Source organism: Ornithorhynchus anatinus, chromosome 3 (assembly GCF_004115215.2).
Source record: "Ornithorhynchus anatinus isolate Pmale09 chromosome 3, mOrnAna1.pri.v4, whole genome shotgun sequence".
Taxonomy (NCBI): domain Eukaryota; kingdom Metazoa; phylum Chordata; class Mammalia; order Monotremata; family Ornithorhynchidae; genus Ornithorhynchus; species Ornithorhynchus anatinus.
Genome location: NC_041730.1, coordinates 77,167,352 through 77,195,201, shown reverse-complemented (window position 1 = coordinate 77,195,201; position 27,850 = coordinate 77,167,352). Strand labels below are relative to the sequence as shown.

The 27,850-nt window shown below is 42.6% G+C and overlaps 1 protein-coding gene across 3 annotated transcripts in view; it reads right to left on the bottom strand.

The window, feature by feature from the left end:
* The window catches only part of SPEF2 (sperm flagellar 2), a 171,695-nt gene that overhangs the window by 131,284 nt on the left and 12,561 nt on the right, over positions 1–27,850 (bottom strand). For 2 of the 3 annotated variants that reach the window (XM_029060866.2, XM_029060865.2), the window contains exons 2-6: positions 22,221–22,323; positions 9,238–9,490; positions 8,471–8,641; positions 3,946–4,086; positions 1,435–1,499 (exon numbers count right to left, since the gene is read on the bottom strand). In XM_029060866.2, the coding sequence (XP_028916699.1) occupies positions 1,435–1,499; positions 3,946–4,086; positions 8,471–8,641; positions 9,238–9,490; positions 22,221–22,323 (733 nt within the window). Of the gene's footprint in view, positions 1–1,434; positions 1,500–1,986; positions 2,149–3,945; positions 4,087–8,470; positions 8,642–9,237; positions 9,491–22,220; positions 22,324–27,850 lie in introns of those variants that run through there. The other variant, XM_029060869.2, reaches the window with a different exon arrangement.

Sequence of the window (27,850 nt, the reverse complement as noted above, 5' to 3'; positions counted from 1 at the left end):
CCTTGGGAGAGTATAATACAACAGAGTTAGGAATTGTGTTCCCTGCCCACTTGAGCTAACTGTTTATTGGAAGTGTTGGATAGGCAGATCACTATTCCACATCTTATCAGAAAAAGAATTTTAAAATATTTTGCCCTGTTCTGGATAAGAATACTCCAAGAGTCAAAATAATAATAGAAAACAAGAGAAATGCTGATATCTTAAGATGAGGTGAATACAGAAAGTCCATTTAAAATGGGTAAAAGTGTTTTTAAAATATTTTAATTGTGTTTTTCATTTTATGATTTAAATTTCTTGGTTTCAAAAAAAATTCTGGATTGTGAATATTGTAAATGAATCATGTCTTGAAATAAGCATGATAAAATCTCAATTTCCTATTATGGTGAAGAAGTAGAATGAAAAGTAAGAGAAAGGTTATGTGAAAGCTACAGATAATTCCATATCTTTGTTTAAACATTTGCTTTATATCCCTTTTGACCTAAACCTGAAAATGATGACTCATGCACTATGTGAATTTTGCTCTAATTCTCTCTCATATAAGTCACCATCATAAGATGTGAAATATCCAAATGGTGAGAAGAAAGAGAAGGAGGAAAAAGAGGGCAGTTTAAAGGGAGAGGGCAGGATAGAGATGAAGAAGAGGGCTTTAAAGAGGAATCTACCTAGAGTAGCTTGTAGATGGTTGAATGTTGCCCACATCCTTCCTCTGGCATGGAACTCTCTTCCCCCTTCCTATCACACTGCTTCAGAGAAACAGCCTAGCCAAATGGATAGAGCATAGGCCTTGGAGTTGGAAGGACCTGGGTTCTAATCCCAGATCTGCCACTTGTCTGCTGTGTGACCTTGGGCAAGTCACTTTAATTCTCTGTGCCTCAGTAACCTCATCTGAGAAATGGGGATTAAGACTGTGAACCCAATGTGAGGGAGGGACTGTGTGCAACTTGATTTGCTTGTATCTACCCCAGTGCTTAGTACATTGCCTGGCACATAGTAAGTGCTTAACAAATACTGCAATTATTATAATTACTGTTATTATCTGACAGACTACCATATTCCTCACCTTTAAAATCCTCCTAAAATCACATATCCTCCCCAAGGCCTTCCCTAAGCTCTCATTTCCCCTGCATCAACTAAATATTTGGATGTCTGTCCCTTAAGCATTTTAATACTCACCCCAACCCCACAGTGCTTATATACATAGCCTGATAGACTTTTGCATCTCTCTGTAGTTAATTTTAATGTCTGTCTCCCCTGTAGACTGCAAACTCTTTGTAGGCAGGAATCATATCTACCAACTCTTTTGTACTTTCCCAAATGCTTAGCACAGTGTTCTGTACACCGTAAGTACTCAAAATGCCACTTATTGATGGATTGACTGTAAAATTGTTTAGAGTAAATGCAGCTTAATCAATGTAAACCTAGTGCAAATCTTACCTGTATTTAGCCTTAGTATCTTTTTTTAATAAAGCTTCAAATTTCTGGATCTCATTTGACACATCCTATAGAGATGAAAAATATGTTTCCCACTTTTCAAGCCACAGATTAAGGGTTTAACAGACATAAAGCACAAGGTAAACTTAAGAACACATTAGGCTAGGCAGGAGGAAAAGAAAATGACAGCTTTCACTGAGATGGACTCACAAAATGAAATCCTATTATTGGGCAAAAGTCAGCATCCATGAGCTGGTTGTATTTAAGTTACATACATTATTAAGAGTTCCTTTATAGGGGTCAGTGGGAGTTCTTTATGCAAAGCAAAAGCATGCTATAAAACAGTCCATCTTATAGTTAAATACATTATACTCCATTTGGTACAATAATTGAAGAACACAGTAACCAAAAGTGATTTCCTCCACACTTACTGAAATACAGGTACATTGTTTCTCAAGGTTGGGGAGAAATGTTACATTTGACTCATGAAATCTAGGTCATCATTTCAGAGGAGTTTATTCTGTTTATTTGAATAGAGTAAAATATGGTTAATACCCCGATTCTCCATGCAAACATAATGGCATTTATATTGGAGCTGAATTCCTCTTTTCGGAGGCTAATTCTTGTCTTTTCAGGTATGTCCACATAATCAAGTATATGTTTCTTCCTGACTCTTAAGGGACTATGGCACTCAGATCAGTTTCCTTGCTACATAAAATGAGAAAAAAAATGCTAAATTTTTTCAAGTATAATCTGCTGGAATATTCCTGCTAAAGGCACTCATCTGAATAATTTGAGGGAATAGCGCGAGAATGGGTTCTGATCCCAGCTATGCCACTAATATGCTGTGAGACCTAGGGCAAGTCTTTTAAACTTTCTGAGCCTTAGTTTCCTTATCTGTAAATTGAGGATAAGGAATTTATTATCCTTGCTTCTTCGATTATGAGTGCTGTGTGGGGCAGGGACTGGGTCCAATCTGATTCTTTTGTATCATCCCTGATCTTGATGAATAGTAAGTGCTTAATATATCCCATAATTACAATTAAAATTGTTACCTAAATGAATTTTATCCTTTTCTTGACTCCACCATGGGACAGGTTGGCAATCGACAGAGAACGGGGAACAGATGACTTTGGATAAATGTGGGGACAGACTTCTGAGAAGTTGGGTTTGTACAGGAAATTAGGGGGTCTATTACAGCCCTTATGTCTGATGTCTTAGCCCATTTACAGTTGCCCTTTCACACCTGAACAAATTATGATTCAGGACCAAAATTTTTAAGACCCCTAAATTTGCAAATACACCCACTTGTCTTATAAGAAGGGTCTGTATTCCTGAACAACCCCACGTTATAGAAAGCTCAGTTTTTAGTTCTCATGTTTTCCATGAATGTGAACAACACCATTTCTTCCAGACAGGGTAACATGTTGGAAGAATGTTCCTCAATTCTGCTGTCAGATTCTAGACAAAATGTGTAGTGAAAACACACGTTATGGCAGAAGTGAATGTATTTAGGAAGATTCCCATTTGAATGGCTTCATAACTCAAAGGAATGAAAAAGTTTTCAAAATTGAAAATAAAAAAATTGAGGGATTGTAGCTATGAGCATCATGAATGTCAGCTGTAATCAAGAGGGTCTATTGATTGTGAGACCCCTAAGGAGCAGGGACTGTACCTAATTCCCAACTGTATCTAATTCCCACCTGTTCATTCTTTTCCGGTACTTAGTTCAGTACTCTGAAAACGGTAAGCGCTTAATTATTGCCATTACTAACTACTGGTGATACTAATTCTATTGTCTCAGATGTATGTGGGTTAAATGAAAACTAATTGTTTGGTGTTTAAATCATGGGTATAAAATAATGATAATGATAGTAATTGTGGTATTTGTTAAGCATTTACTATGTGCCAGGCATTGTTGATTAAAACCCAAGTCCTCCGAGTTCCAGGGATGTGTTCTTTCCATTAGTCATGGTGCTTCCCCCTTTTTTTAAAAAATGGTATTTGTTAAGCACATGCTACATGCCAGGCACTGTTCTAAGTGCTGGAGTAGATATGAAGTAATCAGGTTGGACACAGTTCATATCCCACATGGAGCTCACATTCTTAATCCCCATTTTACAGATGAGGTAACTGAAGCACAGAGAAGTGATGTGGCTTACTTAGTAGGCAAGTGGTAGAGCAGGGATTAGTTCCAGGTCCTTCTGACTCTCAGGCCTGTGCTCTTTCCACTAGGCCATGCTGCTTCAACTCTTGGAATAATAGTTGTTAAATTCCAATTTTGCCAGAAGCAAGCTATCTTAAAAGTAATAACCAGACACTGGGGAAGAACTTGTAAATATGGAAACTATAGATAGGTATATGAGTGGGTGTGTCCATGGCAAGGGGTGGAATTATCATTTGAAACTGTTGACGGAGCTAGCAAAACATAGGCAGAGAGTTAAAGCTCTTTTGTAGATGTCAACTTGATATCTACAATACAACCCCCCATGTCAAAAATAAATCATCACTTACCTCTGCCTCTTTTTTCTTTTTCAACATTTTTTGGGTTTCAACAGCTTTTAGAGTACAGTTCGGTGACTGTCTAGGTATCTGGATAACAGCTGCTTGAATTCTAGCCATTATTTCATTTTGTCTTCTCCTGCCTGTGCGATGCTGAATGTCCATTATAAAATCAGATGAGTTATTTAATTCTTTAGAGAGATCATCAGTTAAACATAGTTCATTCTCAAAGCCTCAAATATAAATGAATAAAGTAAATTAACCAGTGCTCTGAAAGAATTTCATATGAAATATGATACATTCTATCGAAAAAGTTTAACACAGCAAGATATTAAAATAAATTATTGAAATAAATTATCCTGTAGTAGTAATATTCATTTATTAATATTTATTAAACACCCACTGGGCGCAATGCACTGTATGAATGCTGTCTTATCTCAAATGTTACCTTGCCCACCTAAATGGGGATGTACAGGAAGAAAGGAATTTTTCTTGCCCCTTCCGCAGGTTCAGGAATATCGGTCAATCTCTCAGTGGTATTTATTCAATTAATCATGAATGCTTTCTCTGTGGAGAATGCTATACTAAATGCTTGGGAAAGGACCATATAACAGAATTGGTAGACACATTCCCTGCCCACAATGAGCTTGCAGTCTAGCGGGAGCTTCAGATGTAAGTATAAATAAATACATCATGCCTATATACATGAGTGCTGTGGGGCTGAAGGAGGAGTTAATAAAGGGCACAAATCCAAGTAAAAGGGTGACACAGAAGGGAGTGGAAGAAGAGGAAATGAGGAGCTATAAGTGTCAGGGACATGCCCTAAGTGGCCTAACTGTATATATCTGTAAATGTCTATAATTTATTTATGTATTCATATATTTATATTAATGTCTGTCTCCCCCTCTAGACCGTGAGCTCACTGTGGGCAGGAATACATTGTATATTGTACTATACCAAGAGCTTAGAACAGTGCTTTACACATATTAAGTGCTCAATAAATACAATTGAATGAATGAATGAATGAATGAATGAATGAATGGAAGGCCTCTTTGAAGAACTGTGCATTTAACAAGGCTTTGAAAGTGGAGAGAGTGATCAACTATTGGTTGTGAAGAGAGAATGCATTCTCAGACCAGAGACAGGATGTGGTTGAGAGGTTGGTGATGAGATAAATGAGTTTGAAGTACAGTTAGTAGCTTGGCATCAGAGAAACAGAATGTGCAGGCTTGGTAATAGTAGGAAATCAGGGAGGCAAGCTAGGAGGGACCAAGATAATTAAGTATCTTGAATCCTATGGGATGGAATTTCTGTTTGATGTGGAAGGTCTGGACTGAATGGACTGAATGATTTTGCACAAAAATGATCCAGGCAGCAGAGTGAAATGTGGACTGGAGTGGGGAGAGAGAGAAAGCAGGAAGGTCCACAAGGAAGTTGATGAAGGAATCAAGTTGGCATAGAATAAGTGATTGGATTAACATGATAGCAGTTTGGATGGAGGGGAAAGGGAGGATTTTGGCAATGTTGCGAATGTTGAACTGAGAGGATTTGGTGACATGTGAGTGATGAGTCGATGGTAACACCATGACTATGGGCTTGTGAGATGGAGAGGGTGGTGGTGCTGTCTACAGTGTTGGGAAAGTCAAGAGGAAAACAGGGCTTGGGTGGAAATAAAAATTTCTGTTTTGAAGGAGTTAAATTTGAGGTTCCAGTGGGGCATCTAAGTAGAGGTGTCCTGAAGGCTGGAGGAAATGTGAGACAGAGAAGAAGAGAGGTCAGGGCTGAAGATATAGATTTGGGAATCACATGCATAGGGTTGGTAGTTGAAGCTTTGGGAGAGAATAAGATCTACAAAACAGAGGGTGTGGGTGGAGAATGGAAGGTGACCCAGAATTGAGCCTTGAGCAACTCCCACACTTAAGAAACGGGAGAAGAGGATCCCGCAAAAGAGGCTGAGAATGAGCAGCCAGAGAGATAGGAGGAGAACCAGAAGAAGACAGTGTTGGATAATAAAGCCAATGTTGGATAATATTTCCAAGAGAAGGGGGTGGTCGACTGTTTTCAAGGCAAATGAGAAGTTGAGAAGGTTTAGGATGGAGTACAGGCAAAAGTTTGCAAGAAGAACAAATTGGTGACCATAGGGAGAGCAATTTCATTGGAGTGAAGTGGGTGGATGCCAAATTACAGGGGTTCAAGGAGAGAGTTGGAGGAAAGGAAGTGGAAACAATGGGTGTAGGCAACTCGCTCAAGGAGTTTGGTGTGGAATTTATTGTGCTCTTACTGTGCACAGAGGATGGTACTAAGTACTTGGGAAAGTACAAAACAACAGAATTGATAGACACATTCTCTGTCCACAAGAGCCTTATAGTCTAGAGGACATTTGCTTGAGTCCCTGCTAGGCAAGGGACTTTCTTAGTTACCTGCCTAAAGTTGTAGCACCATTTTGGTGCAGGGTAACTCTGCAGTGGCGGCAATCACCCTGCTAGAATAGAGAGCCAAGGCAAGTCTCTGACTGCAGATTCTTGTCCTTTTTCATTCCACAAGGAATAGTACAAGGGTCTCCAAAGTAGCCCAGTTCAGTGGTGCCATTGGAATCCCTTGCCTCAAGGCAGCTGAGAGTGACCATCAGGAGACTACCCCAAGGAGTCAGACAGCAATCAATATAGTCACTGTGGACCCAGCCCCCTTGAACTGGGGAGCCTTCAAAAAGCCTGGAATTTTCATTGCCTCAGACAGATGCGGTGTCAGTCAGTCAATCGTATTTATTGAGCGCTTATTGTGTGCAGAGCACTGTACTAAGCACTCGGGAGAGTCCTGTCTTATGCCTCCGAGTCATCTTGGACCCATAATGACACCATAGACACATCTCTCCCTTAATGCCCCACCTCCATCTGCAATCGTTCTGGTAGTGTATCTATAGATTTGTCTTGGTAAAAATATGGAAGTGGTTTACCATTGCCTCCTTCCGCGCAGTAAACTTGAGTCTCTGCTCTCGACTCTCCCATGCTGCTGCTGTCCTGTACAGGTGAGTTTTTACTTGTAGCAGATTGCCTTCCACTCTCTAGCCACTGCCCAAGCTAGGAATGGGTAGCCCTCTGCTTGACCCTCCCTCTCATAGTCAAGACTGGTAGACTACTGACTGGAAACTCACCAAGTGCGACCCTGAGAGGGAACTTGGGAGAGTACAATACAACAATAAATGGACACATTTCCTGACCACAGTTTAGAGGGGGAGACAGACATTAATATAAATAAATTAAAGATATGTACATAAATGTTGTGGGGCTGGGAAGGGGGGTGAATAAAGGGAGCAACTCAGGGCGACACAGAAGGGAGTGGGAGAAGAGGAAAGGAGAGCTTAGTCAAGGTAGGCCTTTTGGAGATGTGGCTTCAGTAAGGCTTTGAAATATGGGAAGAGTACTGCTCCTAGACTGTAGAATGGTTTTAGGGACAAATGGTTTTAGGAACAAAATGGACACTCACTAGGCAGGTCTCCCATTATGGATTACTGGAGATTCAGGCCAGGATTGGGCCTGAGCTCAAGGACTTTGGCCCAGCGAAATGCTGCCTTCTGTAGAAGTACAGAGTACCATAAACTTCCAGCTGCCCAGAGATTTAGAGATCGAAATGGCCATGGGCAGCTGTATATCCATGCATAAAAATCACAACTTTCCTATCTGTCAGCGTGGCTCAGTGGAACGAGCCGGGCTTGGGGGTCAGAGGTCATGGGTTCTAATCCCGGCTCCTCCACTGTGTGACCTTGGGCAAGCCACTTCTCTTCTCTCTGCCTGTTACCTCATCTGTAAAATGGGGATTAAGACTGTGAGCTCCACATGGGACAACCTGATTACCTTGTATCTACCCCAGCACTTACAACAGTGCTTTGCACATAGTAAGCACTTAACAAATACCATCATTATTATTATTGTTATTATCTGTATCTACTATAAAACTGAAGAGATTGTTTTGTGAAAGTTGAAAGCAAGAAGAGCATAAAACAAAAGGCATTAAATGAACACACAAAAGCTTTTTTTTGGGTCAAATTAGAATATTCACCCAGTTCTCCTATAATGTGAGAATTAAAAGCCAGAAAATGCACACAAACTTCTGACATCACTTCACGTGGTGCCAAAAGAGACTTGTACCATCAGGAGTCTCACCGATTCTGCCACTGAATCTGAGCCAGAATAGCTAACAGTCCTACATTTACCTCTTCTCTAATAGGAGAGAGAATAGTAGTAGAATAGCCAAAGCAGAATCCTGTATCTCCAGTTTGAGCAGAAATGATCTGCAATCCCAATCAGCCATCTACCCTTAGAGACAAGTATGTGTCCTAACCAGAAGCAGCAGGGGACTGTGGGATAGAGGTACAGGATCAAATTGGCATGTTTTACATTGGCATGTCCATATTCACCTTAACATTAACATTCTTTGTAAACATTAGCAGAGAGGCAAGAAATTACAGCAATTAGATGATGCATTGGATAGAGGTTAATACCAGAGAAAATGAACATTTGGAAAAATTGGTTTACGATACCTTTTCAATATCTTGAACTCTTTGTTCTTCCTTAAGTTTTTGCATTTTTTGGAGTTTTTCAAAATGCATACGAGTAACTTTTTCTTCCATGTGCTTACATTTCTGTTCAAACTCTTTTGACACCTGCTTCAGACTCAAATCAGTTTCGCGAGGCATCAAGTTCTTAAGTCGCTAAAGAAATATTTCAAAAGATGCTTCAGTTGAAAACAGGTTAATTTTCAAGCATAATTTTACATTAAAGTTAAATATGGGATTCTGCACTGATACATTTGCGGTATGCTTATCCATCTTATTAGTCACTTAATGACAGTTTTATAATATTGATTATTTATCAACAGAATATGTATAAAATCTATTCAGAAGTGGTTTCTTGTACACAAAATATTTTCTCCTATAGATATTATGGGCTATATCCTGAACGTTGTCCTGCTTTTCACATAAGGGTGCCAAGGTGATTTTACATTTATTTTTGTATGGCAAAATTTCCAAATGCTTTTTTAAGTTCTTATTATAAACACTTCATATTTCAAAATTTAAAAAAATATACTAGATCTTTATTTTCAAAATTACCTAGATGGGAAAGAAAAAAAGAAGAACCCAAATAATGAGAAACCTGGTCAATAGAAAGATCTCTGGTTTCTCATCCAGATGGGATCTCAGCTATAGAACTGCTGAAGTTTTTTTTTTTCCCATCACCTTTTATATCACATTCAGCAGCACTGTTTTCCATGAGAAAGGAACAAATAATGACTTTTTCAGGTACCTACCTCTCGATACAACTCACTTCTAATAGCTTGGAGTTTGGCAGGTCCTGCAGGTCTCATTGTTTGCATAGCTACGCCAGTTAGCCCAGATTTTTTCTTTTTTTGGAGCGCAATGTACATTTGGTAAAGGAGCTTGGTGGCTGACCCATGTTTTTCTGTCATGATGTTTTGGGCCACATTCTCATCAAACTGCACGCCCAAGAGTTGAAGGGTGGGTTCCAAGCGAGTAAAATTATTCAGTTTTGAATTTGTAACCCTAGGTGTTAAAAAACATTATTGTCACGTGTACCTTTTCAATGTACAAATACACAAAAGAGACTATTAGTGATTAAAACTTTCAGTTGCAATCCAAAACTTATTCAAGCTCGAAAAGCATAGGCGTTTTCATAATATTACATGTTATCTTACAGTCTTTGAAAGATTCTATTTCTACCTGAACCCACTCATAATTTAAAATGCCACTTTGGGCTTATATTTGCCATACCTGTTTCACTCAAACAAGAGTTTTCTCTTGAAGCCTTGCTATTAAAAGTATTAGTTTCACACAGAGTAGGTTAAAAAATGCACCCATTTTTAAGGTATGATTTAAAGTAATTTCTATGCAAAGGGAGCACAGAAATGTGAATGTGTTCTTTAGTAAAGTGACAACCATAATTTTAGTTTTTTAAAAAAAATCAACAAACATGCAAGTGGTGAAAAATTGCTGTTGAAATGCCCATTACCTTTAAAGAAATAGAACAAGGCAAATTGCTATAAAGCTTTACAAAAGTCTCCACATAGGCCCTGCCAAAAGTGATGGCTAGTTTTACTTTGAAAACTCAACTTTGAACCTTTGGAACTTTAACAGGGTCAAAATGTATTCTTAATTCTCTAAGAACAGATGATTTCATTCAATACTTCACATCCATTAATAGGTTCAATTTGACCCTTTATGACTGGGAAACAACTGATATTATGTTCTGGATTTGGGGGAATAAAAACTTTCCCTAATGCTCTTCAGTATTCTCTCCAGTGGTCAGTAAGGAAAATTCTCTCCCCAGCCACGTTCCTCTGTTCAATTGTTTCTGGTACAGGAGGAGTCTATGGTCTTTCAGTCAGTCGATCAATCAGTGACATTTACTGAGCACTTCCTGTGTGCAGAGTACTGTACTAAATGCTCGGGAGAGTACAATAGAGTTGATAGACACATTCCCTGAACTTGAGGGGGTTACTTCAAAAACAGCATAGTAAAATTCTGAAAGCAGAGCAGAGGAGCATCTATGTGGGGAAGAATTTTGCCTTGAATGTGGTTGCTGGTTTTGCTCTCAGGTTGTCCCTGACAGTGGTGGTTGGAGCCACACAGAGGCACAAGGGAGAAAGGAAAGGTATGCTGTTCTCTCTCTACTCCAAATAAAACCAGAGAGGGATAATCAGGCCTCCTTCTCAAGCTTCCCATTTAATTAACTGCAAATAATCTTCCTTCTCAACTTCTAACTCGATTATCTGCTCAAATTCTATTTTTAAGAAATACTGGGAACTCACTATCATTATCAATTATGATTTATTAAACTTTCACATCAGCTATTTCTCGATGGGGAAAGCACATTGTGTTGTTTGCTTGTGTAGTTACTAGCTAGATGAAAAATATACACAAAAAAACCTCATTCCATGGAACTCTGTTTCATTTCCACGAGGGCAACCTTTAATATGTTTTCTCCAAGAACCTCGATACCTCTGTTGGAGACAGAATATTACCATGGATGCACTACTCACTGGACTGACCCAGTAATGGCCCAGCTTATATTCTTGGCCCCATTTGATTAGCAGTGAGTTTAAAGGGTCGAAACTAGGGCTTAAAAGTGACACATCTTAAAAGTGACACGTCTGTATCCTGGACCACTTGATTGACTCAGGATACAGACATGTCATTTTCAAGCCCTGGTTTCAACCTTTCAGAAGCTAGGGTTCAAAAGAAATAGAAATAAGGGAAAAGGTTGGTATGGACAAAAAGGCAGTTTGATCTAGAGTGGTGGTCCTTTCTCTAAGTGTTTCTTAGCTTTTCCTCTCCCTGCCTGTCCTGAACCCCTCTCTTCAGACTCAATCTTAGGGAGTTGTGCAATCTCCTCCCACTCTTTTCCTCCTCATTTATTATTTCCTGAGAATCTGCTTAGCCTAGTGGATAGATCATGGGACTGGGAGTCAAAAGGACCTGGGTTCTAATCCCAGCTCCAACACCTGTCTGCTGTGTGACCTTGGCCAAGCCACTTCACTTCTCTGTGCCTCACTTCCCTCTTCATTAAAATGGGAATTAAGACCATGAGTCCCATGTGGGACATGGACTGTGACCAACCTGATTAGCTTATATCTACCCCAGCGCTTAGTACAGTGCCTGGCAAATAGTAGGGGCTTAACAAATACTACTAACAAAAAGTGTCACTCTTTGGGAAATGAATCTCTTTTTATGCCTTAGTTCTACATAGACAGGCCTAAAAGTTGAGTGGGGATTGTACCATTCAGGTATAACCAATAGTTTAAAAATCTACATATTGCTCGTTTTGTGTAATACACCCACCTGATTGACAATTGGCAATCAAGTGGCTTTTGCTTTTAATTTTTTATAGACTCTTTCCTTCCTTCATGTAAAATGGCTTTAGGGTAGTTCCATCATTTTCATCTATACTTACTGGGCACCTCTCAATTGTGCATGGCATTGTACTGGACACTTACGCTGGCCGCTTGACTTTGAGTCTGATTGGGTAGGGTCGGCTCGTCCCCCGACCCTGGTCATCACCTGCTTATTAACACTATTGTAGTGTGCCTTACTGTAGCATGTTGCTATATTAGCGATCTCGCTTTTTATTGTTTATTGTCGTCAGACTTTGAATTTGATCAGGTCGCCCCTTAATCGAGTTTACCCCCGACCCTGATCATCACCCCTTTTATTAACACGACTATATTGTATCATACTGTATCATGTTGCTATATTAGCACTACTGTATTGTATCATATTGTATCATGTTGCTATATTACCGATTTCGTTTATTACTGTTTATTGTTGTCAGTGCTGCCTCCCACCTCTCTGGCCTCGCCATGTCCCTCCTCCTCCCCCTCCCCCCTCCCGCCCCTTCCTATCCTCCCCTTCCCCTTCCCCTCTCTCGCTCAGCTCTTTCCCGCTCTCTCCTCTGTCTCCTCCCCCCCCCCCTCCCGCCCTAGAACCCCACTTTACCAGCGCTACCCCTCTTCCCCCTCCCCCTACTCTTCCCCCCACCAAACCCCCTCTTCACCCCCTCCCCCCTTCTCTCTTCCCCACCCATGCCCCATCCCAGTCCTCTTGTCCCACCGCCACCCCTCATCCCCCTCTCCTCGTCCAGGGCCCCGCCACCTCCTTCCCATCCAAACCCTCCCCTCCCCCCGCCCTTCCCCCCTTCCTCCCCTTGCACCCACAGCTACTTTCAAGTGTGGCCTCTGGAACCCCCGCTCTATTACAGGCAAGCTACCTTTCATCCATGACCTTTTCCTCTCCCGCTCTCTCCTCCTCCTCGCCTTTTCGGAAACGTGGCTCTCTCCCGAAGACACGGTCTCCGCCGCCGCTCTCTCCAGCGGAGGCCTCTCCTTCTCCCACTCCCCCAGATTCACCGGTAAGGGAGGAGGCGTTGGCTTCCTCCTCTCACCCCGTTGCCGCTTCTGCACTATCCCTCCTCCCCCCTCCCTCTCCTTCCCCTCCTTCGAAGCCCATATCATTCGCCTCTACCACCCACTCCAGTTACTTGTCGCCATCATCTACCGCCCTCCTGGTCCCACCTCCGACTTCTTCAACCACCTTGACCCCTTTCTCACCTTCCTTCTCTCCTTCTCTCTGCCCACTCTGATCCTTGGAGACTTCAACATCCATACGGATGTACCCGATGACTCCTCTGCCGCCCGCCTGCTATCCCTCCTCGACTCTGCCGACCTCCTCCTCCACCATACCGCGCCCACTCACCGACTCGGTCACACCCTCGATCTCGTCATCTCCTACCGCTACACTATCTCCTCCCTCACCAACTCTGAAATCCCTCTCTCTGACCATAACCTTCTCACCTGCCTCATCTCTCACACTCCCTCCCCCTGCAAATCTTCACTACTGCCCCACAGAGACCTCCGCTCTCTCGATCCCATCCGTCTTTCCAATAGCATCTCTCCTCACCTTGCCGCCCTGTCCTCTCTTCCCACTCTCGACGAGCGGGTCTCCGCTCTCAACTCCACCCTCTCTACTCATCTCGACTCTCTCGCCCCCCTTTCCCTCCGCCGCTCTCGCTCCACTAACCCACGGCCCTGGATCACCTCCTCCGTCCGCCTCCTACGCTCCTATGCTCGAGCTGCTGAGCGCTGCTGGCGAAAGTCCAAGCACCGAGCCGACCTCACACACTTCAAATTTATCCTTTCCTGCCTTAACTCTGCCCTCTCCACCAGGCAAAGCTTCTTCTCCTCCCTCATCGACACCCATGCCCGTCACCCCCGCCGACTGTTCCGGACCTTTAACTCTCTCCTTAGGCCCCCTGTTCCTCCCCCTCCCCCATCTCTCACCCCCAATGATCTGGCCACCTATTTCCTCACGAAAATCAACACGATCAGGTCTGAGCTCCCCAAAGTCACCCCTCCGCCTCTCCCCTCCCCCCCACCAACCCCCTCCCCTACTTTCCCATCCTTCCCTGCAGTATCCTCAGAGGAGATCTCCTCCCTCCTCGCAAGTGCCAACCCCTCTACCTGCGCCTCGGACCCCATTCCCTCTCACCTTCTTAAAACCATCTCCCCTGCCCTCCTCCCTTCCTTAACTTCTATTTTTAACCACTCAATCTCCAAGGGCTCCTTCCCCTCTGCCTTCAAACATGCCCACGTCTCCCCCATCCTAAAAAAACCCACTCTTGACCCCACTTCCCCCTCCAGTTATCGTCCTATCTCCCTACTACCCTTCCTTTCCAAAATCCTAGAACGAGTCGTCTACAATCGATGCCTAGAATTCCTTAACTCCCATTCTCTCCTAGACGCCCTCCAATCTGGCTTCCGTCCCCTCCACTCTACCGAGACTGCTCTCTCTAAGGTCACCCATGACCTCCTTCTTGCCAAATCCAATGGCTCCTACTCCATTCTGATCCTCCTTGACCTCTCTGCTGCCTTTGACACCGTCGACCATCCCCTCCTCCTCCATACCTTATCTCACCTTGGCTTCACGGACTCTGTCCTCTCCTGGTTCTCCTCTTACCTCTCTGGCCGATCATTCTCGGTCTCCTACGCTAGAGCCTCCTCCCCCTCCCATCCTTTAACTGTTGGAGTTCCTCAAGGGTCAGTTATTGGCCCTCTTCTGTTCTCCATTTACACTCACTCCCTTGGTGAACTCATCCGCTCTCACGGCTTTGACTACCATCTCTACGCAGATGACACGCAGATCTACATCTCCGCCCCTGTCCTCTCCCCCTCCCTTCAGGCTCGCATCTCCTCCTGCCTCCGGGACGTCTCCACCTGGATGTCGGCCCGCCACCTAAAACTCAACATGAGCAAGACTGAGCTCCTCATCTTCCGTCCTAAACCCGGTCCTCTCCCAGACTTCTCTATCACCGTGGATGGCACGACCATCCTTCCCGTCCCGCAGGCCCGCAATCTCGGTGTCATCCTTGACTCGTCCCTCTTGTTCACCCCACACATCCTATCCGTTACCAAGACCTGCCGGTTTCACCTCTACAATATCGCCAAGATCCGCCCTTTCCTCTCCACCCAAACGGCTACCTTACTATTACGGGCTCTCGTTATATCCCGGCTAGACTACTGTGTCAGCCTTCTCTCTGACCTCCCTTCCTCCTCTCTCGCCCCGCTCCGGTCTATTCTTCACTCCGCTGCCCGGCTCATCTTCCTGCAGAAACGATCTGGGCATGTCACTCCCCTTCTTAAACAACTCCAGTGGTTGCCTATCGACCTCTGCTCCAAACAAAAACTCCTCACTCTAGGCTTCAAGGCTCTCCATCACCTTGCCCCTTCCTACCTCTCCTCCCTTCTCTCTTTCTACCGCCCACCCCACACGCTCCGCTCCTCTGCCGCCCACCTCCTCACCGTCCCTCGGTCTCGCCTATCCCGCCGTCGACCCCTGGGTCACGTCCTCCCGCGGTCCTGGAACGCCCTCCCTCCTCACCTCCGCCAAACCGATTCTCTTTCCCTCTTCAAAACCCTACTTAAAAATCACCTCCTCCAAGAGGCGTTCCCAGACTGAGCTCCTCGTCCCCCTCTACTCCCTCTGCCATCCCCCCTTTACCTCTCCGCAGCTAAAGCCTCATTTTCCCCTTTTCCCTCTGCTCCTCCACCTCTACCTTCCCATCCCCACAACACTGTACTCGTCCGCTCAACTGTATATATTTTCGTTACCCTATTTATTTTGTTAATGAATTGTACATCGCCTTGATTCTATTTAGTTGCCATTGTTTTTACGAGATGTTCTTCCCCTTGACGCTGTTTAGTGCCATTGTTCTTGTCTGTCCGTCTCCCCCGATTAGACTGTAAGCCCGTCAAACGGCAGGGACCGTCTCTATCTGTTGCCGACTTGTTCATCCCAAGCGCTTAGTACAGTGCTCTGCCCATAGTAAGCGCTCAATAAATACTATTGAATGAATTACTCTGTGCAGAGCCCTATACTAAGCTCCTACAATGTGTGGAGCACTGTATTGGGAACCTATTGTATATATGGAGAACTGTATTGTGCACCTACCTTGTGTGGAACACTGTAATAGTCCCCAAGTCCAGGCAAGATGTCCAGAGCATTGAGGGGAACCCAAGATTGCAAGTGCCCAGAGCCAGATCCTAGTTGGGGCAGATTTCCAATTCAATTCAGAATCCTGCCAGGAGATCCTCCCTTACTGATAAAAAAAGCCTGCCTACAAGATTCCAATCTCCCTCTTTTCAGTCTTTCCATTCTGTAAAAAGTGTTGTTCACAAATTCCTCTTACTTTATGGAAGCTAATTGTTTTAACCTCTCATTAGATTTATCCCATTCAGAAGTGGCCAATATCCCTCACTTCCTTATTATTATAATTAATAGTATTTTATTATTATTATAATCGTATTTGTTAAGCACTTACTATGTACCAGGCACTGTACTAAGCGCTGGGGTAGATACAAGCAAATCAGGTTGGACACAGCCCCTCTCCCACACGGGGCTTACAGTCTCAACCCCCATTTTATAGATGAGGGAAGTGAGGCACAGAGAAGTGAAGTGACTTGCCCAAAGTCACCCAGCAGAGAAGTGGCAGAGCCATGATTATTTGTTAAGCACTGGTATTATAAGAAATGGTATTTTAGTAATGGTATTTGTTAAGCACTTACTATATGCCAAGCACTGCACTAAACACTAGGGTAGATAGAAGAAAATCCAGTGTCACAGTCCCTGTCTCACATGGGGCTCTCAGACTAATTAGGGGGGAAAAGAGGTATTAGAGCCCAATTTTAGAGATGAAAAAGCAGAAGCATAGCGAATTTAAATGACTAACCCAAGATAATACAGCAGGTAAGTGGCTGAGCTGGGATTAGAACCCAGGTCCTCTGACTCCCTAGCCTGTGCTCTTTCCAATAGGTTATGCTGCTTCTCTTTGAAAATATAGTTAGATGCCATTTAACAGCAAGCTGACGGGAATGTTTTTCTAGGGCAAGCTACAAGGCAAGTTCCAAGGCACTACTGCTTACAACCATATGCACCTTTCTGTTGCTCAAGGAATCAGAGTTCTGGTGTTGTGTAGAAAGAGAAAATGTGTCTGGTGCTAAACAAATTATTTCAATACAAGCAGTCGTGGCACTTTGGCAAGCTGTGATTTTGTCAACCAAGGCTGACACATGTTCAAAAATGTGTACTTAAAATATAATTTTACATCCACTGTAGGGCAACAGAGGCTGGGAATAGAAGCCTAATTAAGAATCAAAATGCTATCATTATTTGAATGGAAGAATGAACCTAGCTGAACATCGGGTTCTCAAACTGGATTGTAAAACTAGTTAGGACATTCTGTCTTGAAACTTGACATGCAGGTGCAATCAAGTCAAACTGACACAAATGGGAGAGATTTCTAGACATGGGTCATGGCTAAAGGGATTGGAGCATGTAAACAAATTAAAATGAACAATCACCAAAGGTGTGACTGTGGAAGAACTGTGAATCAGGGGTTCATTGGGTAGGGACAGAACAACAGTTAAAAGCACAGAAATTTAAAGAGTTTGGGCAGGGGATATGTGAAAACATGCAAAATATACAAAGACTTGAAGAAGAATTGTGAATGGGGTTGGCTTTTTGTGGGAAAAAAAGAAAAAAAAGTGGCTTCTAGTCTTCCTCGGGAAACAAAGAAAAGTACATCCTGAATGCTTACTATGTACACCAATACTATTGCATTGTACACTCCCAGGGCTTAAAGTACAGTGCTCTGCACATAATGAAGGCTCAATAAAGACCATTAATGAATGCTTTTTACTGATATTTCTTAGGTGCTTACTATGCACCAGGAACTGCATTTAGTGTTGGGATAGAGGCTAGTCAGGTTGGACACAGACAGTGTCTCTTGAGGGACTCACAGTCTTAACCCTCATTTTACAGTTGAGGTAATTGAGGCACAGAAAAGTGACTTGCCCAAGGTCACACAGCAGACAACTGCCGGAGTCAGGATTAGAACCCAGGTCCTGCTGACTCCCAGGCTTGTTTCTATCCTCTAGGCTAAGCTTCTTCTCCATCTAACAATTGGTGGATTGATTGACTGATAGTGCAGAACACTGTATATACGCTGCCCTCTAAGAGTTTACAATTTAGTGGGGAAGTCAGGGACAAAATAATTTAAAATTTAATTTAATTTTAAATGATAGTATGTGCATAAAACCATTAAAGGAGGTTGTTCAGAAGTATTGAATTATTAAAGCCCTATTGAAGGCTCTCCTCCTCCAAAAGGCCCTCCCAGACTAAGTCCCCCTTTTCCTCAGCTCCCTCCCCATCCCCCCACCTTGCTCCCTTTTCTTTACCTCGCTCCTTTCCCCACAGCACTAATGTATATATGTACATATCCATAATTCTATTTATTTATACTGGTGCTACTGATGCCTGTTTACTTGTTTTGATGTCTGTCTCCCCCTTCTAGACTGTGAGCTGGTTGTGGGCAGGGATTGTTTCTCTTTATTGCTGAATTATACTTTCCAAGTGCTTAGTACAATGTTCTGCACACAGTAAGTGCTCAATAAATATGATTGAATGAATGAATGAATGAATGAATGAATGAATGAAATGGGAGAAGGTGACTTGGAGGGGTCAAGGAAAATCAACTGGGGAAATCTTCCTGGAAGAGGTGGGATTTCTGAAAGACTTAGAGGATAGGAAGAGCTGATGTCTGGAAGATTTGAAGGAGGAAGGAGCTCCAGGCAGGAAGAAGGAAACAAGATAGGAATCAGAGGTAGGAGAGCTGAGACCAAATTCAGTAAGTCCTAAGGAAATAGTAAATAAAATTGAATAGGGAATCATTGGGGGACCTAGATGTTTATCCATATTCTGAGAATATTGAAGCTGGGATTTACATAAATTTAAAGCTTGGAAGGGGATAATCTGAAAAGGATGAAAAAGATTCCTTTCCATTCTATCCTATCTCTCCAAGGTTGATCCTGTATGCTATTTTTGAGTGGGTAAGAATTCCAGGCTTTCATCCATTTTGGCAGAGACCACAGCCAAGACCTTCCAGAAGGATATGCCAGGGAATGCCCACATGGAAGACTTGCTGATCTTCACACAGTGAATGAGGCTGTTGGTTTGATGCCTATTTACCCTCTGCTGCCCAGGGTAACCAAATAAATCTACTTTTGGATTGATGACAACATCCCTAATGGTGTATTCTGATGTAACTGGTCTTCTGGGATATCCCAGAAAAAAAAAGGTAGGTAATTGCCTATTTCAGTACTGCCCTCATTCAAACCTTTAACAATCCTATGATATTCTAGAAGTTTGGAGCAGCTTCACTAGGACCCTTGGGCTGTCTTAAACAGTTGTTTATGAACAAGTAAAACCTATGAGATTTCTTTACTCTAGAGAGAGAGTCTATGATGCAAATAATGACCTCTAAAGGAGTGTGTAATACCCACTGAGAAATGGATGTCATCTCCTGATTTACCATGGGAATACATTCCTCTCCCTCCATCTCCAAGGGACAGCAAAAAAACCTCTTCATCCAGGCATTTACTGAGCACTTACTTTGTGCATTGTACTAAGCACTTGGGAGAGCATGATACAACCAAGTTAGTAGACACATTCCCTGGCTATCTAGATACATTATTTCTTAATTTCATCTATAAGCTTCCCTCTTTGTACCCTCAAAAGGAGTATCTTCAAAAGGAGAATTCTGTGACTAGGAACTCAATAATTCAAGCTGCTGATGAAGATAGTGATGATTAATTTTCACTGATGAATGAAAGTCACTTTCAGCATGAAGAGTTCTAAGTCCTGAGCAATGAGAGATTCCCTACACATTTACCCAGGCCAATCTGAGAATGAAGCTGCCAAAAACCTGATGGAATCTAAAAATTCTTTCCCAAAACTTACAGCATTTATGTACCTCTCTGTAATTTATTTATTTAAATTAATGTCTGTCTCCTCTTCTAGACTCTAAGCTCACTGAGAGCAGATAATGTGTTTGTTTACTGTTATAGTGTACCCTCCCAAGCATTTAGTACAGTGTTGTGCACAAAGTAAGTGCTCAATAAATGCTCTTGAATGAATGAATGAATGAGATACTTTACAAAGTTAAAAAAATGGGGACAGGGTCTGTGTCTAATTTCCATCTGCATATTCTCTACAAGCACTTAGTACAGAGTTGTATTGTTCTCTGTATTGTCTGTACTTTTCCAAGCATTTAGTACAGTGCTCTGCACACAGTAAGGGTTCAGTAAGAATGACTGGCTTATTGATTGATTGATTCCAGAGTTGGTGGGGCTGCTCTGAGAGTATGGATCCTCTCTATGGTTTGGTGTAAATTTATCTAGCCCAGAACCACCTAGAAGGGACACCATGACATGGCTGCCATTGTTAGGGGCTCAGTGTTGACTTGGTGGATTAGAATTCTACCTCAGTAATGGCACCACTTTTCCTCTTTGGGTTTTCTGTAGGTATTTCACTCTGGGCTTGGCTTTGGACAGGATGGTTTTCAGGGCCCTTGTTGGGGCAGGGATGTTGGGGTGGGAGTGGTTTGCCATCTCTGAGCTAGATTTAATCTGTCTCTTCTGTCTCTCCCAATCAGATCTGAACCCTAGGAAGCCCTTGGGAATGGGTTCACCTTCCCTGCCCAAAGATAGCCCCAATCTTCCTTGTGACACCTCTGAATTCGGGAAAATGTGTGAATCTACTCATCTCCTGCACCCCAGTGCTCCCACATAGGGTTTCCAGCAACTCTGTGACCATCCTGGGGTCTAGGGAAGCAGCATGACCTAATGGAAAGAGCACGGGCTTGGAAGTCAGAGGACCTGGGTTCTAATCATTCAGGCAGTCAGTCAATTGTCTTTATTGAGTGTTTGGGAGAATAAACTGTAGCAATAAACAGACAAATTCCCTGCCCACAGTGAGCTTTTACAGTGTAGAGGGGGAGACAGACATTAATATAAATAAGTAAATTACATAAAAGCACATAAGTGCTGAGGATTGAGCTGTGGTAGGGAGGGAGAGCATTGAATAAAGGGAGCACGTCAGGGTGACACAGAAGGGAATTGAAGAAAACGAAAAGAATCTCAGTTCTGTCACTTACCTGCTGTGTGACCTTGGACAGGTCACTTAACTTTTCTATTCCTCAGGTCCCTCATCTTCCTATTCCCCACCCTACTCAGATTGAAAGCCCCATGTGGGACCTGATTAACTTGTAACTACCCTAATGCTTAGAACAGTGTTTGGCATATTGTAAGTGCTTAACAAATACCACAATTGTCATTATAATTAGGACTGCACACTCCACCTTGTCGAACCCCACAACCTTTCGGTTTTACAGCACCTTACACAGTCTAACGGCCAAGCCCTGAGTGCCACATGGCCTCAAACTGGGGCTGGGGCATAATCTCACTTTCTCTCTCAAGTGAAGAGAACAAAATTTTCATCCCTTCAACACTCCTTCCAAATGGAATTGCTAGCAGTTCTATCATTACCCTGAATAGAGGGGAGGCTATGGAAGAAGGTGAAGGTAGACTGTAAGCTTGTTGAGAGCAGGGAACTTGTCTACCAACTCTGCTATACTATACTTTCCCAAGCATTTAGTACAGTGCTCTGCACATAGTAAACACTCATCCCCTTGATTCTATTTATATCCTCTTGATTCTATTTATATCCCCTTGATTCTATTTATTGCTATTGTTCTTGTCTTTCCATCTCCCCTGATTAGACTGTCAGCCCGTCAAAGGGCAGGAACTGTCTCTATCTGTCACTGATTTGTCCATTCCAAGCGCTTAGTACAGTGCTCTGCACATAGTAAGCGCTCAATAAATACTATTGAATGAATGAACCAATATGACCAATTGGTCAACTGGGGCTTCTGCCACCCTGGGCTTAAAGGTGAAAACTGAGCTCAGTAATTAGAAGTTGATTATTACTGCATAAATTTCCTCTCTTGTCATTTATGCTGTCACTATTCTTGCATATAAGCCAACTAACACTGGCCAACCTTCTTTTCCTCACATGTCAAAATCTTCATATTAGAGATAGGTAGCAAATAGGTATTATGGGGGATGTCTAATTCCCTCCTGCATATTCTCTCTCAGTGCTTAACACAGCATTCTGAACACAGTAAGTGCTTAACAAATACTATTTTTACTTCTACTACAAAATATAAAATGTCGCACAATTGACAAAGGAAAAAAGCTAGCCTGGTAAGAGCTAGACTCCATTTCATTTAGGTTTCGAAAAGGCTCCACAGATGTTTCCCATGGTCATATTTGGAGGCCAAGGCCACAAATGCCTAAAGAAATCTATTGAGAGTGAAAAATCCACCAACCTGCTTTCTGAAAACTGTTTGAAGTCTTCCTGAAGACCATATTTATTCAGAACTTCTCCAATTAGATAGCCGGTGGAAAAGTCCTTTTCAAATGACTTTGAATCTGAAATGACAGAGAAACAAATATTTGAACTCAATGTCATATAAAGAGATAAAAATCTTTCCTTTTCTTTCTTTATTTCATTTGAAACTGTTGAGCAATAACCCAACTTGGATTTTATGTGTTTGCTGAGGATATGAAAACAATCTAGGGACAAGAACTAATCTCTGATAGCCAGGAGCAAAACTGAATTTTCCATGCAACTGCAAGTAGTGTAATCTTACCTGTTCAGCTTCCAAACTAGCATGAGGAATGCAAAATAGCTCCAAGGAGCTTTGGGAAGAGAACAGCTACTTCAGACAAATTGAATACAATTTAAACACAAAATGCAACCCTCCCTGCCCCCCTAAAATCATTCTTCAGGTTAAAATAAGAGGCTGGGTACTGAAAGTATTTTGAGATGCTTTCCTTTTGAGTAAATATTAATATTGCTTGAAATTGGGAAGCAATTTAAAAAGTATGTTAAAGTAAAATGCTGCTTTAACATTTTTCAAAATTCATCTATTATTGAAAAAAACCCTGTAAAACCCATATATCCATTAAAGTACAGTACTTACATCTCAAATTGGGAAAACAAAAATTCATGAAATTGCCATACTAACATTTTCTGGTGAAGCCAAGGACAATTTTTATAACTGAAAAGTACTCAAGTTCTAGATCAGGTATTGGGAACTCATGGCTTGGGAGCTTCACATATTTCTTATAATGATGAAGATGATAATGGTAATGATAATAATAATAACATAATAATATGTGTTAAGCCCTCATTATGTGCTAAGTATTTTACTAAGTGCTGGGATAGAGAAAAGATATTTGGGTCAAACACTATTCCTATCCCATGGGCCTGGGAGTTGGAGGACCTGGGTTCTAATCTAGCTTTGCCAGTTTATTTACTGCGTGACTTTGGGAAAGTCATTTAACTTCTCTGTGGCTCAGTTTTCTCAACTGTAAAATGGGGATTCAAGATCTGTTCTCCCTCCTACTTAGCCTGTGAGTCCCATGGGGGACAGGGATTATGTTCAACTCTATTAACTTTCATCAACATCAGTGCTTAGAATGGTGTTTGACACATATAGCAAACACTTAGATATAACCATCGTCATCATCATCATCATAGGGAGGGAGAAAATGTATTTAATCCACATTCTACAGATGAGAAGAGAGAGGTACAAAAGAGTTAAGTGACTTGCCCAAGGTCACCCAACAGGCAAGTGGGTGGAGCCGGGAATAGAACCCTGGTCACCTAACTCCTCGGCCCTGGCTATTTCCACTAATATGGTGCTTCTCTTCATGCATTCAGATGTGGCTCTGTTCCCTCATCTACCTGTTCTCCATCCTACTCAGATTGAGAAGCCCCATGTGGGACCTGACTACCTTGTATGTACCGCAGTGCTTAGAACAGTGTTTGGCACATAGTAAGAGCTATGTACGAACACCACAATTATCATTACAGTTAAAGGTGCACACTCCACCTTGTGGAACCCCACAACCGTTTGGTTTAATAGCATATCAAAAAGCCTCCATCCTCCAACATACATTCTCCAAAATCTAATCCCCTTCCCCACTACCTCTTCATCCACATCTCCTGCTGGCATTAAGACGGGCAGAGGGCTTCCTGCGAATCAGCCCCGTGGGCTGCTCAGGTATGAGGTCCAGAATGGAGCCCTCCACCTGCCTCTTCCCTCCAGACACTGCCACTTTGCGCAGCCAGAGGGGAAGCGGGAAGTCAGGGTGCAGGGGCAAGGGCCAGCTGAAAAGCTGCAGAGCATCCCAGAGGAGAGAGTGTGATTGTATTATTTCTTGCTAACCATGATGGGTGGAAACTCCCGCTCTAATGGAACAGGGTGAAAACTGCTCAGTCAGAGCAGTATTGGGGGGATCCCTTCTCAGAAGCTGGGGACCAAATGCAAGGCCTTATGGAGGTCAGCACCACCCACCCCTGTCTGAGAAAGGTCCCCAGATGGGGTAGCTGTTGTTGACTCCTCCCCTGCCTTCCTTCCTTTCCCCCACCCTAATTTTCCTCTCTTCCTTTCCTCTATTCCCTTCTTTTCCATCTCCCGCAAACCTTATCTTCCCCTTTTCCTTTTTCTTTCTCTTCCCCTCTTCTTTATTACTCCTCTACACTATGAACTCATCTTCTAGACTGTTAGCTTGTTGTGGGTGGGGAATGTGTCCATTAAATTCTGTTGGATTGTACATTCCTAAGTGTTTAGTACAACGTTCTGCACATAGTAACACTAAAATAAAATGGAATGATTCATTGATTCTCTTTCCTTTACTTCCTTTACCTTTCTCCCCCATTCTTCTCCCCTTTGCCTTTCTTCCCCCAACCCCATCTTTTCCCTTTTCTTTGTTTCTCCTGCCTTTCCCTCATTTCTTATCTTCCCATCTCTTTAATAAAAACAATAATAATAATTCTGGTATTTGTAAAGCACTTACTATGTGTCAGGCACTGTACTAAATGCTCGGGTAGATACAAGCAAATTGGGTTAGACCCAATCCCTATCCCACGTGGGGCTCATAGTCTCAATCCCCATTTTACAGATGAGGTAACTGAGGCAAGGAGAGGTGAAGTAACTTGCTCAAGGTCACACAACAGACAGGTGGTGGAGCCAGGAATTGAACCCTTGGTCTTCTGACTCCCAGGCCTGGGCACTATCCACTAAGCCATTCCTACCCTCTCCCTTTCCTATCTTAATTGGCAGCAATTGCTGGTGCTATTAAAACAGCTTTGTGGAATCATGATGTCATCACACTGCATCACACTCCATGTCTTGTAATGATGTCATGTGTCACGTGGGTGATTGAAAATTGCATGGGGCTTTGGGCACTACCTGTTTGGTGGTTTTATTTTCTTTGCTTCATAATAATAATAATAATAATAATGGCATTTGTTAACTGCATACTATGTGCAAAGCACCGTTCTAAGCACTGGGGTAGATACAAGGTAATCAGGTTGTCCCACGTGGGGCTCACAGTCTCAATCCCCATTTTATAGGTAACTGAAGCACAGAGAAGTCAAGTGACTTGCCCAGCATCACACAGCTGTTCAGTGATGGACCCTGGATTAGAACCTATGACCTCTGACTCCCAAGTCCATGTTCTTTCCACTAAGCCACACTGCTTCTTCTGTTGCTGACTCTTCCTAGACCTGCCTATCAAACTCATACACCCAACTTTTACTTAATTACTAAGGCAATTTGGGTAAAAGCTGGATCATCCGTAAGAAACACCCAGTGGGCAGGGAACATGTCTACCAACTCTGTTATTTTTCTACTTCCCCAAGTGCTTGGTATAGTGCACTGAACACGGTAAGTTCTCAGTAATTACAACTGAATGACTGATTTAGGTTACTAACAGATTTTACTCCTTCATGGAAACTGCAGAAAAATTTACAACTAGTAAAAATATTAAAAAAATATTTGGAATATGAGCAGATTTGGTCTGCTGCCCTATCAATCACTGAGCTCTCATTATGTGTAGTGCCCTGTCCCAAGCAGTTGGGAGAAGTCCAATTCAAAAGAATAGGTATAGATGATTCCTAATACAGCCTAGCCTGCACCCTCCTCTCCTCTTGCACCAGCTTAATCACTCGGCCCCAATCTCACTTATCTTGCTGCCGACCCCTTTCCTACATCCTTCCTTGAGCCTGGAAATCCCTCCTCCTCCATGTACACTAGACCACCACTCTCTCCACCTTCAAGGCATTTTTAAAATCACAACTCCTCCAAGAGGCCTTCCCTGATAAGCCCCCTTCTCCCCGGCTCACTCTCCCTTTTGCATCATCCATGCCCTTGGATCTCTGACCTTAGGACCTTCTATATTCATCCCACTCCCAACCCCACAACATTTATGTACAGAAGCCTGGGGGGCGGTAGGGAGGGAGGAGGCAGAGGACGATAAAGCCAAAGATCCTCGGTCAATCTGGTTGTCACAGTCATGATTATTGATAATCATTGCATCTTCACAATCCAACAACTGCTAGTGTTATTTTGTCATTTAGTCACAGGTTTGCACACTCTAGAATTATGGTTTCCTGAGAAATTCAACGAGGAAAAATAAACAGTTTCTGACTTAGATATAATATTTAAGTCTGTTTTGGAAGACTACAGTTTGGGATGAGGACCAAATTTCTGGTCTATCCCTAGCATGCTCATGACCTATTGAAAATGTTCAAGCAGTGATCATGGGGTAGGTTACACTTCAAAAGAAATTCAACACTACACTTCAAAACATTTCCAAAGCCTTTTCCAGACAGAAGCTGCTACTTGGGGAAGAAAGAAATTAGAAGTATACTATCACAATCAGTTCCCCTTGAAATGAATGAGAATATTAAAAGCCCAATTTTGATGTTGATGAGATGATACAGAGAATTTACAAAGAGGTAGGTGAATGGAAGATATGGGATAGTAACACTTAGCATTTTTATCTCCTTCATTGTCTAAATACGTGTTCATGTACATGTAAGCTATTTCAAATACACATTTTCTCTGGATAAACTTCAGAAAACCTTAATACAGTAGATCAAATGTGTGTGGATGGTGGCACAGCTGGAGAGAGGAAAAAGTAGAGGATTAGGGATGACCACAGGAGGAATGAGAATTGGGAAAAAAGAACGGAATAAAAAAGCAAACAGAATGACACCTAATCACATGCCTGGGAGTCATAGGACCTGGGTTCTAATTCCACCTCTGCCACTTGCCTGCTATGTGGCCTTGTTAAACTCTTCCATGCCTCAGTTTCCCCAACTATAAAATAGGGATTCAAAACCTGTTCTCCCCCCTACCTGGACTGTGTGTGCCTTATGAGTTAGGGACTGTGTCCAACCTAATTAACTTTTATCTACTTCAGTACTTTTAACAGTGCTTGACACATAGTAAGTGCTTAACAATTACCATTTAAAAAGGGGTCAACTGATACAGGGAAAAGACATAAAAAGGATTAGAATACTTGCTGGTTTACCAGAAACTTCTGACCGATAAACAGCTATCCATCAGTAGATTTTATTGAGGACATTCTAATAATAATAATAATAATGGTATTTAAGTGCTTACTATGTGCCAGGCATTGTACTAAGCTCTGGGTTCAATACAAGTAAATTGAATTGGACACAGTCTCTGTCCCATGTGGGGATCACAACCTCAAACCCCATTTTAAAGATGAGGTAACTGAGGCCCAGTGAAGTTAAGTGACTTGCTCAAGGTCATACAACAGACAAGTGGTGGAGCCAGGATTAGAACCCATGATGTTCTGACTCCCAGATCTGTGCTCTATCCACTATGCCTTGTTGCTTCTCTAAAATAATATTTGTTAATCACTTCTTATGTGCAGTACTAAGCCCTGGGATGGATACAAGCAAATCGGGTTGGACACAGTCTCTTGACCCAGGTGGGACTCACAGCCTCAATCTCCATTTTACAGATGAGGTAACTTAGGCCCAGAGAAGTGAAGTGAGTTGCCCAAGGTCATCACACAGCAGACATGTGGCACAGCCAGAATTGGAACCCATGACCTTCTGACTCCCAAGCCT